General features: G+C 37.2%; 1 protein-coding gene across 3 annotated transcripts in view; it reads left to right on the forward strand.

Moving 5' to 3' along the window:
• The first annotated feature begins 1,959 nt into the window (after positions 1 to 1,959).
• LOC132306402 (serine/threonine-protein kinase EDR1-like) overlaps positions 1,960 to 15,108 on the forward strand; it is a 43,517-nt gene continuing 30,368 nt past the window's right edge. Inside the window, exons 1-4 of one of the 3 annotated variants that reach the window (XM_059803784.1) lie at positions 1,960 to 2,284; positions 4,430 to 4,827; positions 8,643 to 8,846; positions 14,869 to 15,060. In XM_059803784.1, the coding sequence (XP_059659767.1) occupies positions 4,570 to 4,827; positions 8,643 to 8,846; positions 14,869 to 15,060 (654 nt within the window). In that variant the 5' untranslated portion in view covers positions 1,960 to 2,284; positions 4,430 to 4,569. The remainder of the gene's footprint in view (positions 2,285 to 4,429; positions 4,828 to 8,642; positions 8,847 to 14,868; positions 15,061 to 15,108) is intronic. The other 2 variants (XM_059803783.1, XM_059803785.1) reach the window with 2 other exon arrangements.

A 15,108-nucleotide genomic window follows, 5' to 3' on the forward strand; every position in this document is an offset into this window, starting at 1 on the left:
TCATGATTTATTATTATTATTCCATTCTGTTGAGTATTGACGAGAGGGTATTATAGTTTTTTTAAACATAGAAGTCCTTATTTGCACCAAATTAAAAGTAAGGAGTGTTTTCTACCACACATGGGGCATATGCACTGTATCGATAGCGTAGGGCAATTTTTTGCACTTAATCCTTCATTTTTTTTCTTTGGTTCGCCGAATAAAGGAAATCCGTGGATCATTAGTTGAGGAGAAACTCAATCAATGATTGATTGCAGTGTTTACAATTACAAGGGAAGTGGTTTCTTATTTCATTCTTTGACATTTTCTAACCTTGTCAAATAGTTAGTAATGAATCCATGTCAAAAAACGAAATGTTTGGGAATTATCTAAAATGTTCATTTTACATCCCATGATTTTTTATTATTATTTCATTCTAAAAACAAGAGGATATTATAGTTTTTTTAAGTATAGAAGTCCTTATTCGCACCAAATTAAAAGTTAAGGGGTGTTTTATATCACACATGGGGCATATGCACTATGTTGATAGTGTATGGTAATTTTTTGCACTTAACCCTTTAGTCTTTTCTTTGGTTCACTGAATAAAGGAAATTCATGGATCATCAGTAGAGGAAAAACTCAATCAGTGATTGATTGCAGTATTTACAATTACAAGGGCCGTAGTTTTCTAATGTCGTTGTTTGACATTTTCTAATCTTGTCAAATTGTTTGTAATGAATCCATGTCTATTGTGGTGGTGGTGGTGGTGGTGGTGGTGGTGGTGGTTTGGGTTTGAGGCGAGAGAAGGAGTACATATAGATAAAAATGGGTCGAGCAATTTTTTAATATGTATAATGTGAAAAGGGAAATATAGGAAGGAAAAAAAAAAAAAAAAATGGCAAAATGGGGATATCAGATTTACTTTATTCAGTTTTTGCCAAAAAGTTGTAAGGGTGTAATTGCACAAATGTTTTTTTTTTTTTTTTTTTTTCCTCTCTTCCTGTCAAAAATAGGAATTAACAATGTTCATTTTTAAAAACCAGGGGGTGATCGGTAAGTGTGCACAAAACTATTTTTAACCTTATTTTAATTCGGATGGATTAACTTGCGATTTAATATTACACTTGAAGAAAACTTACGAGTCTCTCTAAATGCTACGTGCTTCTTTGACAATTAATTTACACATTGCAAAATTTTCCATTTATTTGATTGATGATTAATTGGGGGTTTTTTTGAATCAAAAGAAAAGAAAGTGGGGGTGAAGGAAGGAGGATTATGCAGGCGACAGTGTGACCCGTGTGAATATTAGCAACTCCCCCCACCCCCTAGCGCCGGGCGGTGCCGTGAGAGAGAAGGGGCAATTTAGGGGGGGAAGGTGTACAGAGAGATAAAAAATGAAAAAAAAAAAAAAAAAGAAGGTAAAATGAGGATATCAAGTTTATTTTATTTAATTTTCGCCAAAAAGTGATTAGACAGGTGTATTTGCATAATTATTTTTTCTTTAAAAAATATGGACCAACAACGGTCACTTTTTAAAATTAGAGTGCAACTGGTAAGCCTGCATAAAATCTATAATGTGGGATTTTTTTTTGTAAATTAACCTTATATTAATTTGGATGAATTAACTTCCAATTAAGTGTTATACGTTAAGAAAACTCGTGACTCTCTTTGAATGCTAGGTGCTTGTTGGCAATTAATTTACACCTTGCAAAATTTACCATTTATTTGATTAATGATTAATTGAAGTTTTTGAATAAAAGAAATAGAGGGAGGGTGGGGTTTTGAAGGAAGGAGGGTTCACGCAGACTGCAGTGTGACCCGTATGTATGTTAGCGAGCCACCCCCCCCCCCCCCCCCCCCCGGCCAAATGACAGCTGGCTGGTCGGAGAGGGTAGGGGCAATTTGGCGCGCCTTAACCACGTGACTCACGCCCTCTCTCTCTCCTCGTAAAAGACCCCATTCGCTTTCCTCTACGATTACGATCCATCCATCGTAAATTAATAATATCGTAATAAAAACCCAAAACAAAATATCGAATCCAACCCCCGCCTCTCTCTCTCTCTCCCTCCCTCTCTCCCTCTCTCCCTCTACCATCACTCTCTCACTCTACATCGCCAGTCTCTCTCTATGTTTCTAGTCTTTTTCTGGTCTTCAAGCTTGATTTAAACATGAAGTTGAGTTCTCTTGAAGGTTAAAGATCCAAATGCTATTGTTAGACGGAGGGGGAGGAGATTCAAGCGCTCGGATCTGCTGGTGGTGAGATCATCATTCTCTCCTCTGTGATCACACATACACTTATATTCATGTATGTATTCACTTTTAATATTTATGTCTGCAATGTTTTTGAATGCCAGTTTTGCTTGTTATCGATTAGATTTTGATTAGGAAGTGTATTCTATAGGCGGTATGGATGGGATTAGATGGTAAATGTTAAAATTTGGAATGAATTGTTATTGAGCTGTTGAATTTTTGAACTGAAATTTTAAGGATCAAATATTTGGTAGAGAGGCAGGGTTGAATTATGTTCTTCTATTGATTGATTATGAGGTTTAAGATCATTAGATTTGTATTGGTGATAGAATGTATATATAAATTGAAGATTGCAGTTAAGTACTGTGTCTTGTAGTTCTTTATAGTAGTAGAAGTAGTTGAAGATCTTGGTATTCATTCTAAAGCCGCATTTAGATTTCAGAATTCAGAACCAATTAAGAGTATATTCCTTAAATCCAATGCTTTAAGGAAGACTGATGTAGGATGAACATAGATAATTACAAGCTCTGATACCAATGTGAAAACACTCTCGTACAAACTCCAAAATTAAATTTAATGTGGGGGCAGCATTGAAAGGGCTTCCAATGGGCTGGATATTATTAGTTTTATGTGTTTAAAGGTTAGTGAGGGTCCATTCTTGCAGGGAATGTAAGGGGCAAGGGTTTGAGCCTTTTCTACTCAACGTAAGGCAAAGCTTGGGGCCAGTTTGGAAACAGTCCCAGTGAACAGTATTTAGGAGTTGGTTTTGTAGTTTTTGGCATGCAATTTGTTTTAGGTGTTTTGTTTTTGGTTAAAATAGAAACAATGTTTTTGCTATAAGAGCGTTTTGGAAAAAAATCGGAAGTACGTTTGGGAACGATATTTTGTTGTGGAAATGTCGGAAACAGAAACATGCACAGTTATAATTTTGGGCCATGAACAATTGTCAAAACAAGAAAAAAACATCTTTTTCGTATTTTGGTTTTATGCCACTGTTCACGAAGTGTTTTAGCACTGTGTAAAATAAAACAAGGCTGCACCAAACATACTTTATTACTAAAATCGACACTGTAGCAGTCCAAAAACAAAAATAGTAGAAACAAAACGCATGCCAAACGGAGCATTAGTTTCTTATTTTTATGGGCTAATGGGTTTATTTTATTTTTTATTTTATTTATTTATTTATTTTTTCCTGAATGGGGTATTTTATAGATATTCAAAAATAGTACAATTACAAGAGGAGAATACTCTCCAAAAATTGAAAAGGAAATGACATTTCCATTTCCAACAAGCAACCTATCTCAAAAGATGAAAAATTACAAACCAAAAACAATCAAAAGATCTGCTAAGCTAATATTTAGATATGTGATAACTTCCCAAATAATAACTTGCACTACATGTGAGCTCTGTTCTTGTATCCCCATTTGAAGCATGGCATTTCTGATGGACCAAATCTTCCATATAGTAACTGGGAAAATACCATTTAAAATTGAGTTTAATTGTACATCTGTGGGGGAGATATTATGGACAAATTGAGGCTATAGAGTCCTATTTTTGTACATGGGACACACTCATTCAAGGACATTTTATTTACTTTTACAACTTTAAGTTCATGAAAAATTGTCACGAACTTAATTTTCTAAAATGAATGAAATTCCGTTTAAAAAGTTAGTGAAGAAATGTACTTATAAAAAGGCCCTTGAAAGAATATACTTCTATAAAAAATACTATTGGAAAAAAGCATTTTTTTGGCTTCTAAAGATATCCTACAACTAGGATTTAAATAGTTTCAATAAAATTAGGCTTTTTCAAAAATAACCTGGTTAATTTAAGCTATATTTTGAAGTTTATTTACATCAAAACAATAAGTTTTAACTCTCATCACAAGCCTATAACTCTCAAAATTAAAACTCGTAGCAAATGAATGAACCCCATTGACGCGTGTGTGTGTGCTAGATCTTGTTTCTTCATTTTGATTTACTGTTTGTGTATCTTTAAGTGGGCATTCTAGTTCATAGGATAAGCTTCTAATTTGCTTCCCACATATCCCTATAATTCTGCTTGCTATGTTTATTGCTTACTGTTTATATGGGCCACTAAGATTTTTAGGTTTTATTAGATATTTGAATCTGGATTTGAACTAGCTGATGTAGGAAATGCATATTAATGTGAATATGAATCTTTTTTTCCCTCCTTGCAGGTCATCTGACCTCCAGCTTAAGGGAGTCACAACAGAAGAAGTTTGTAATGCAATGATTTGTTGTCTTAAAACACTTTATAGATTACGAAGGTCTTTTATGGGGTAAGACGCGGCGAAATGGTATTACATTTCAATTATTTATGGACATGGAGGAGACACGAGATGATGCAGGGCCAGCAGAACAAAGGACTCGACACGCTACTTGGTGGCCTTCAGATTTCATTGAAAAATTTGGATCTGTTTCTCTGGATTCTAAGGTAGAAACTTTGAGTACCAAAGATTCAGATAACTATAATGAACATGATGACAGGCTGTCATCTCAGACAGCGTCACAGATTCTGTGGAAAACTGGAATGCTTTCTGAACCAATTCCAAATGGTTTTTACTCCGTCATTCCTGTGAGCATTCTTCTTCTTTTTGTTGTTGTTGTTGGCGGTGTTGCCAAAAAGTTGATGTTATTATGTTTTCTGCTGATCCTTTCTCTGGTAAATTTTTGCTGGAATCTGAGATATCTGAGATCTACTATTTCTCTTTTTCACAAAGAAATCTATTTTAAAGTTTGCGCATTTGATAACTATTTAATTTGTTAGTGAAATGAAGTTTGAATTATTGTTTTTAGCATTTGAAATTTGTTTTCCAGTCAAAGCTACTAGAACCTGCTCAGCCAAATGAGGAAAATTTGAACCATTTGTGTGGTAATTTTAAGCATAGGTGTGTAAGGATGCATTTTGCTTTTTTTCTTTAAGAGACGAAGCCAAGTAAATATCATGTATCTTGATGCAAGCTCTTGAATTAAATGTTGTAGTTGTAATACAAAGAAGAACCATTTTTTTAAATTATGGGCGCTGCTGTGCTATTGGGAGTAATGATTCATAGAATGACTCCTGAGAGGATGTCCATACCTTGAGTCATGAATTTGTTTTCTGAATCCACATATTAGTGTTTAAGTTAGACAAGGTTTAATAATGGAATGCAATTTTATTGTTTTTTTAATCCGCTTTTTGGAAGAAAATTTTGAATTTTCATTTGATATACTATACCTAAAACCTACAAGATTGAATAATTTAAAACTGTTGGACAACAAAAATTTATATGTGGTTTTCATCCTTTGGATCAATACAGCACGGGTACGGACACGGCGATATGACAAATATAAAAAAAATAGAACATGGACACGATATAGATACAAAAAAAATAAAAAATTATATTATAATATATAATTTATATGCAGTTTTAATCCTTTGGACCAATAAAGCACGGGTACAAAGTCTACGGACACAGCGATATGACAAATATAAAAAAAATAGAACATGTACATGATATAGATACAAAAAATTATATATTATAATATATACACAAAAAAGTTTCTCGCTAAATCACTAATTTGGAGCAGAGCTGGATGTGCGTTGTTTTTGTTTCTAAAACTTTATATTATTTTTTCTATCAACTCATAATATGATTTAAAATTGCATTGGAATCCCTTTTCTTAAATATTGCAATACTACCCGTCATGTTTGGAAAGTGCCAAACATGTCCTTAATGTGTCTCCTTTGTGTTCATGCCGTGTTCAACTAGAAAATAAAATATTCAAACTCTTGGACACTCCCAAGTCTTGCGCATGTCAGACATGTCTCCGACTGTGTCTACGTGTGTTGAACACCGCTATGGCACTCCCTAGAGGAGTGCGTGTGCTTGCTAGCTTTGGACTTCCGGCCTAATGCAAGTAACCTTCTATGTAATTTCTGGTATAGCATATTAACTTTTGAGAATAGTAGACTTAGGTTACATAGGAGTTTTATACTTCAACAAAAAAAGTAAGTAGCAATTGCTTATTATGTTGGAGACAGGATTATTAGCTTAGCAACTCAAGTGTATGTCTTGGGAATCTTACAATTAAAAGCTAGTAATGGAGTTTGATTACCATTATGTTATTCACATCTCGATAGGTGCTGGAACAGCCTTAGCCCTTTATATATGTGAACTGGCATAACTTTGCTAAAGCTAAATTGGCCTGTAATGGTAAGAAGAGGGGCTATTTTGATTACATCAAGGCTGTTTTTTCATTTCTTGTTTAGAACTAATTATTTTGTAAAAAAGTAACAGGTTAATTTCTAAATCTGCCTAGTCACTAACATGTTTTTATATAGCAGAATAGGAAAAGATTCTTCTTTAGTAATAAGCAACAATTGCCTGTTCCACATTGCTATAACCCTTCTAATGAACTTCTATTATAGAGTCAGATACCTCTCTCTCATAGTAAACTTACTACACCAACCATCTTTCCTAAAACTGATCTCTGCCCATCTCCCAGCACAAAACTCCAGGACTCGGAGGAGTCATTCCTTCTCATCAACTCTACTTCCCCAATGGCCATTCGTCTCGACTGCTACAATAATTACAGTCTACCCCCATCCTTAATTTAAATTCCTCTCTAACTCATATCTCTACAGCCATTTGCCCTAAAAGTAAAGAGCCTTATTGAACAAGCGCTTAATTTTTTTTTGGTTTATTGTTGTTGTTGTTATTGTTAATTGTTACTTTGAAGTCGAGCACACCTCCAGTCCATATAGATGATATGTGAACTCATCCCTTAATGCATTTCATAAGAAATCTTTATGGAGTTTGTCCAACTGGTCTTTACTGAAGCTGGGAAAGCAAGCGGGGACATGAAATAGAAACAAGATCCTCTTTTCTGGAATAGGTCTACCTTCTTAAGAGAGGCACTTCCTATTTTATCCTACAAGTCTCATATCACATCTTTCATCAACTGCATCCTTTACTGCCTTTGCCTTGACCAAGAAGCCATGTGTAAGAGATCAAAGTTGAGCGCAACTTGCATTGCATATTTTCTGGTGAATCTGCTATCACCAAATCCTATGCAACTGGGGCCATCTTGCTCTTACTCAAATCTGACCTAGAAGTCTATAAGGCTATCTTGAAATGAGTTCTACACATTGTGCAGCCAAGGCGGTCTTCGAGATGATTGATTGATGCTTGGAAAGGGTGTCATGTGGATCTCGCGCCCGTGATTTTTGGAAGGTGGTGCCCTTTTGCATCTGGTGGTGCTTATGGAAGGAGCGAAATAGAAGATCCTTTGATGGAGAGGAATCTTCTATTAGGGTTTTAAAATTTTTTATTGTTAGCTCTCTTTTTTGTTGGGTTATGGGGAGAAAATTTAAATCTATAGAGCTAGTTGATTTTTGGGTTCCTTGGGTCCTTACTCCTTAGAGTCCCTCTTGGCCTTGGCCTTTGTGTAGCTTTTGGGATGCGTTCCCCCTTTGAACTCTCTCTAATGGATGCGTTTCCCTTTTGAACTCTCTCTAATGCACTATTACTTATCAAAAAAAAAAAAAAGGGTGCAGTTTATTACTGTTGTTATGTAATGATGTGTCCTCTAACTCTTGATTATGGTTGTTATTTGCCCGCTAGGAAGCACGGACACTCCAAAATGGGCGAAGAATCCGTGTCCGACACGTGTCGGACACGGACATGCGTCGGACACGCCCCGACACGTGTCGGACACGCCAAAAAACGTGTCTGGAATTTTTTTTTTTTTTTTTTAATTTTCGGACACGGCTGGGACACGGCTCGGACACGCCACGGACACGGCTCAGACAGCTCAGACACGGCTCGGACACGGCTCAGACAGCTCGGACACGGCTCAGACACGGCTCGGACACACTTTTCTGGAATTTTTTTTTTTTTTAAAATTTTTAATTCTGATATGTTAATTTTTTTTTTTTTTTTTTTTTTTTTTTTTTAATGCTGATATGTTCTATTTTTTGTTTTGTACTACCCTAAAGATGTTGATATATATATATATACTAACCTAAAGATGCCACAATTCGCCGTGTCCGTGTCCTAAAGATGCTGATATATATATATACTAACATATCAGTGATATATATATATATTCCAACCTAACCATATCAGTGTTTTTTTTTTAAAAATTATTAATGCTGATTTATATATATATATATATATATACACTATTCGCCGTGTCCGTGTCCTAATTTTTTTGGATTTGCCGTGTCGCCGTGTCTGTGTCGTGTCGTATCCGTGTCCCGTATCCGTGTCCGTGCTTCTTAGTTTGCCCGTATATCTGAATCATTTTTTTTTTGTAGTTCTTTTATTTGTTTCTGATATACTGAATGTATGACTGCAGTGGTTTTCCATTTGATCCCTATTTTCCAATTGTTGACATGTAATGCAGGAAAGAAGGCTTAGAGAGCTTTTTGATGATATTCCTACTCTGGAAGAGCTTTGTGATTTGGAGATTGATGGTTTCGGAGCTGATGTCATACTCGTAGATGCTGGGAAAGATAAGAAGCTTTCTATGCTAAAGCAATTGATTGTGGCACTGGTGAAAGGTTTGAACTCAAATCCTGCGGCAGTAATAAAAAAGATTGCAGGATTGGTGAGAATTTACGTGACCCTCAATTTACCATTAGCATCTAACCCTTAGTTCACCTTCACTAAATTTTGTTTTGTTCTTGGATTACTTTTTGTTATCTTTCCACAATGATAGTGTTTCTTTCAGCAATGCTTCTGTGATGAAAATATTGAATTGATGCATCTTTGATATAATGGGATGTGAATAGATATTGGTATGGTTACTGGTGCTGAACAACCTAGTGATACATATAGTCAATTGTTTGAAACAACTCAATTTTTTCTCATATAATACGTATCCATATGTACATGTTTGTGCGAAAAAACAATTTGCTGACCGTCTTTCCTCCCACTGTCCTGCCTAGGCGGGACTAACACTGATAGTGGCCTTTGCTATGCATTTGTCCTTTGTTTGACATATGTTTATACACAAACACACACATATAACTTAGTGTGCATGTGTATATATTAGTTAAAGACATAGTTATTAAAGGCCCAAGACGCACCTAGGCGCTTGAGGTCCTTTGGAGCCTAGGCGTGAGGCGCACGGCGAGGCCCGCGCCTAAGTGAGATGAGGCGCACAATTGAAAATTTAAACTACCATAATAACATTCATATCTCATAAGTCATATCAATATTCTAAAAATTAATATCAAATATAAAAAAGTAAATCCATCAACTATACAAGCATCCAACAACCATAAAACAAAGTACAAATTTGTTTTCTTGAAAGGCAAAGCAAAATGTGTTTTTTGAATGGCAAAACAAAGCACAAAAAGAATAAATATGTTAACAAAAAAAAAAAAAAAAAAAAAAAAAAAAAAAATGAAAGCAAAAAAAAAAAAAAAAAAAGACAGCGAGATGAGAGAACTAGACGAAGATAGAGATGTAAACAAAGATAAGAAGAGAGGAGAAGAGAGAAAAAAAAAGAAAAGAAAGAACTGACGTGGCTTCGTCGTTCATCTTTGCAACTAGGCTTTGTCTTCGTCTCGCAATCTCATTCTATTTTTGTTTGGTTAACACTCTGACTCTTGGGCTTTCTTATATTTTTATTCTTTTGAACAATAGTTCCTTATATCGTATGATTGAGATTTCTTTTTTGTTTATTAAGTTGCCAAAAGTACCCTTTTTGGCTTAAGAAATAGAACAACCGTATTTTTTTAAACAAATATCAGTGAGGCGCGCCTAGGTGCACCTCACAAACAGGATGAGGCGCAACTGAGGCGCGCGCCTAGTAAACATCAGTGAGCCTGGGATGACAATAGGCGCTAAACCTGAGCCTCGAGCCTAGGCGCCTATGCGCGCCTTTAACAACACTGGTTAAAGAGTATGACATTTTGTATAGGTGGCAAATTACTTTCAACAACTTTTAAATGTGCAATATCCTAGAGAAGACATTGAGAATAATGAGCCTAATCTTAGTATGATAGATAATATCAATAGGAATGAGGTAGAGAACACATCGCGAAAAATGGGAGACAATAAAGCTGGAGGACCGGACAACATCCCTATATAAGCGTGGAGAACCTTAGGAATGGAAGGAGTTGAATGGCTAACAAATCTATTTAATAAAATTTTAGAGAAAGGTACAACGCCCAATGAATGGAGGAAAAGTACTATGCCTTAAAGTATCATAGCATTTTAGGAATCACCTCATCTTGGTTTGAACCTTTAAGCAGGCCTTGGAAAGTTGATAGAAGAAATAACCAAGGGTGGATGTAGGGGTGGGCTTTGAAATAATTTTTTTTAGTATAGGCAATTTTAGCCCAGTCCCAAAAAAAAAAAAAAAATTTAAAAATTACTAGTATTAGTCCACCCAAAGAAATATTAGCCCACCCCATTAATAATTCCTGGATCCGCCCTTGGAAATAACCATACATGTAGATCATTGTCAACTAATCTGTAAACATGCAAGGAGTTGCATACTTCAGATGAGGGGTTATTCTCTTGTAATAAGAGCCTGAACGAGTCTTTCATAGCTCTTGTTCCTAAGAAGGGTGTTGCCATTGATGTGATGGACTTTAGGCCTATTAGCTTGGTGGGTGGCATCTTCAAACTTGTATCTAAAGTCCTTGCCTTGTGGACGACGCGAGTTATGGATTTGTTGATCTTGGAGTCACAAATTGCTTTTGTTGGAAGTTGGCAGATTTTGTATTCGGTGCTTGTAGCTAGTGAGTGTGTGGAATTTTAGGATCAGCGGAGGCGCCCCGGGAATTTTTTGCAAATTGGATGTGGAGAATGACCATGTGAATTGGAATTGCTTGCTATATATTTTGGAGAGGATAGGCTTTGGGGAGAGATGGGGGAGGTGGATCTAGTCTTTCTTATCTACAGTGAGGTTCTTAGTGTTGGTGAATGGGGCCACATAGAGTTTTTTTTGACAATTCCCAACTGTTGATTTAGGGGATCTACTTTCTCTATTCCTTTTTTAATCATTGTTATGGTGGCATTTAACAGGTTGATGAGGAGGGTGGAGGCTCTGGCGTATGTTACAAGCTTTCAGGTTGGCAGGGATCCTACCCACCAACCCGAGTTATCACATTATTTGCTGACGATACGATTTTTTTTTTGAGGTGTCGGAGGATCAGTTGAGATACCTAAGTTGCCCCCTGGTCTGCTTCCATGCAATGTTTAAGCTGAAGGTTAATCTTGGAAAAAGCAAGATAGTCTTATGCTGTGTTTGTTTGGAGGAAGGGATTGAGGAGGGATGGATGAGAGGGTGGTTAAAACAACTTTTTCATGTTTGGTTGGAGGGAATGAAAAAGAGGGAGGAAGCAAGGAGGGATGCTTCATCCTTCCTTTCTTTGTATTTTTCTATCCGCCCAAAATTGGGAGGGAGAGGAGAGAGAGAAGTAACCATTAACAAAAATATGTATTTTCCATTTCTAACCTTCCTATAAACTTGGAATAAATATAGAATTTTTATAAATTTAAATAATAAGGGTATATTGGTAAAAGAATATAAAAACCCTCTCTCCCTTCCTTCCAACCAAACAAAAATAATGTGTCACCTCATCCATCCTTTCTCCTATCCATTCCATCCAACCAAACAAAATTTGAGGGAGACATCTTCCCTTCCCTAGGGATGCCTCATCCATCCTTTCTACTCTCCCTTCCATCAATTTTTCCATCCCTCCAACCAAACAGAGCATTAGTGGGGGAGGTTAGAGGGATTTCTCTTCTAGTTGGTATCTTGGGTTGTGGGGTTGGATTATTCCCGATTACTTATTTGAGCTTTCCGCTTGTACTTCCTTCGAGGAGGATGGCTTCTTGCATCCAGTCGTGGAGTGTTTTGAGAGGAGCTAGCAGGGATAAAGAAGCAATACCTTTCTAAAGGGGGCCATCTAACTCTCATGAAGAGTACCCTCTTGAACATTCCAACCTATTATTTATCCTTGTTTCGGATCCCTTCGTCCATTGTGAAGAGGTTTAAGAGGCTGCAAAGGAACTGCCTATGGGGTGTTATTGGTGACAATATGAAATACCACTTAGTGAATGGAAGAAGGTGTGCAACCCAATCCAGTGTGGAGGACTGGGGATTAAGAGGATGGAGTGGTTCAACAAAGTCTTGTTGGATAAGTGGCTGTGGTGGTTTGGGGAGGAGATGGATTGGTCATGGAGGAGAGTTATTCAGTGCAAGGTGGGAAAGGGTAGGAGTGGATGGTGCTCGGAGGAGGTGAGGTGCCCTGCTCGTATGGGGTCTTGGAAATTCATTCAGAAGGGCTGGAATGATTTCTGCCAACATATTCGGTTCAAGATGAGGAGTGGGAGGCCTATTCTCTTTTGGGAGGACCTCTGGTGTGGGGATAGGCCTTTAGCTTGCACATATTTGAGGCTCTATCTTATAGCGGTGAACAAGCAGATGTTGATCACCGACTATTATTGCATCGATAATGAATGGAAGGTTGACTTGGGACATTTGGTTGGAGTGGGATGTGCAAGATTGGGCGACCGAAGTTATTGTCTTTATTGTATACGCAGCAGGTGGTAGGGGAGGAGGATGATGTGTGGCAATGGAAAGGAACTATGCATGGTGTTTTTGAGGTTGGCTTGTTTTATTAGAGATGTGAGAAGCCGTGGGGACTGGACTCTCTTTTCCTTGGAAGGCATTTTGGAACACTAAAGCCCCGCTCAAGGTGGCTTTTTTTTGGGTGGACTGTTGCTTTGGGTAGGATTTTAGCGATTGACAACCTAAGGATGAGGTGCCTCACTGTGGTGAATCGGTGTTTGATGTGCAAGAGAGATGTGGAGACGATGAATCACCTTCTTATGCACTGTCGTGGCTATAGATATTTGATCTATGATATTTTCTCTGTTCGGCGCTCATTATGTTTTGCCGGATTCTACGAGGAGTATGCTTGAGGCTTGGAGTGGGTGTATAGTGGATGGCAAGCCAATGATGCTTGGAAAGTTACCCGTCATTGTTTGTGGTGGGGGACAATGGAGGGAGAGGAATAGGGAATCCTTTGAAGGGGAGGAAGCTCATTTTTGGGGCGCTTAAAGATCCAATTTTGAGCTCTTTATTTTTTTGTATTAAAGGGTCTCATTGAAAATCCACGGTGGATAGAGTTGAGTTTTTAGATAGTTTGACAGCATAATCGTTTGTTTGGGATTCTTATAATTTGTGCATGGCTGTGCTCCCCGTTTGAGCGTTACTTTAATATACTTTTTTTGGAAGATCTCATTAGAGCATCTCCAATGCCCTCTCAAACTGAAAATATAGCAAGTGCATGAAAATAAGGCACTCCAGTGGCCTCTCAAAAGACCTCTCATAATTTGAGATTGTCAAAAGTATTGCCAAATATTGCAGCTCTCAAATGGCCTCTCAAACTCAAAATATAGCAAGTGGATGAAAATAAGGCACTCCAATGGGCTCTCAAAAGACCCCTCATATTTTGAGATTGTCAAAAGTTGATAAAATGAAAATAAGGCACTCCAATGGGCTCTCAAAACATGGAATGGTTGTTGTGTCAAAAAATAGCATTTTGGATGAAACACACTATTGGAGCAGAATTGCAAAAAACATAGCATTTTGACACTGTAGCTCCTCTCAAAATATAGATTTGGCATGGAAATATAGCATTTTGCATTGGAGATGCTCTAAGCTTGTTCCTAATTTACAAATGGATTACATGCAAAAGTGCTTCACAAACGAGAGCTTTTCATGAGGTTGTATCAAGGTGCTTGGCAATGTTCCAAGCAATCTACGTTAAAAGTTAAAACCCTTAAAATTTGAATTTCTAATTTGAAGGATTTTATTTGATTATTATGGAAGATACTGATAGGAGATACAGACTAGTTTTGGATAGCTAAATTGAATTGTGCTTTTGGTGTGTTAATGATGGAAACGCATCAGTTGGGCTGCTCCAATCTGGGAGTCCCAGTGAAGGACTTAGCCTGGAAACGAGTCCTCATTGCAGGAGTGATGAAACCTATAACATCCCTTTATTCGTTGCCCTATCTGGCGATCTCCTATGTGTTGGTGAGAATCAGTTGGGTTGCCCTGTGGGAGATTTATTCTTTACTGGGAACTTCCTATGGGGGTTTTGGTAAGGGAAATAAAGTTCCTTGGAATTGTCTTTTTTGGTTGTGTTATGGATTATTTGGACTGAGAGTGAGTTGAGAATTTTCGAGGACAAGAATTATATTGAGGAACTTAATGGCAGAGTGCTTTTCTTGATTTATCCTTTAGTTTGGGCTGCTGATGGCCATTCAATTCCATAATAAAAGATTCAGTAGTTGTGACTTCATCTCTACCTCATAGGACACACCTTAAGTATATTGGATGCCTCCACCTAGTAGAAGTCTAGAAGCTTTCGTAACTGTAATTCATTCACAACAAGGGGATTTTGATCTTTTTCTTCCATTGGCATTATATGTAGCACACTACTCAACAACATTGACATTACCCAGAGCTGATCCCAACTGCACTGCCCAACCACAAAATCTTATTCTCTCCTATGTTCAATTGCTTTTCTACTGTTTTTGTGCTTGATCCTGGTATATGCCTTTATATTCTATGTTGACTCATGGTATTTCCTCAACAGGTATCTGATTTTTACAAACGGCCAAATTTGGAACTAAGTCCAGCAAAAACTGCTTTCGAGGTAACATCTCACGGCTCTGAGAACCGAAGTGTCCAGATGCTGGGGCAAATAAAGCATGGTTCATGCCGTCCACGCGCAATATTATTTAAAGTTCTTGCAGATACTGTAGGTCTTGAATGTAGGCTCGTGGTGGTAAGCTTTTCTTTCTTTTGGAATAATATATGATTTATTTGTTTAGCT

The sequence above is a fragment of the Cornus florida genome, unplaced genomic scaffold (genome assembly GCF_030987335.1).
Source record: "Cornus florida cultivar Cherokee Brave unplaced genomic scaffold, ASM3098733v1 CherokeeBrave_3.0.0_Hap2_Chr05, whole genome shotgun sequence".
In the NCBI taxonomy this organism is placed as follows: domain Eukaryota; kingdom Viridiplantae; phylum Streptophyta; class Magnoliopsida; order Cornales; family Cornaceae; genus Cornus; species Cornus florida.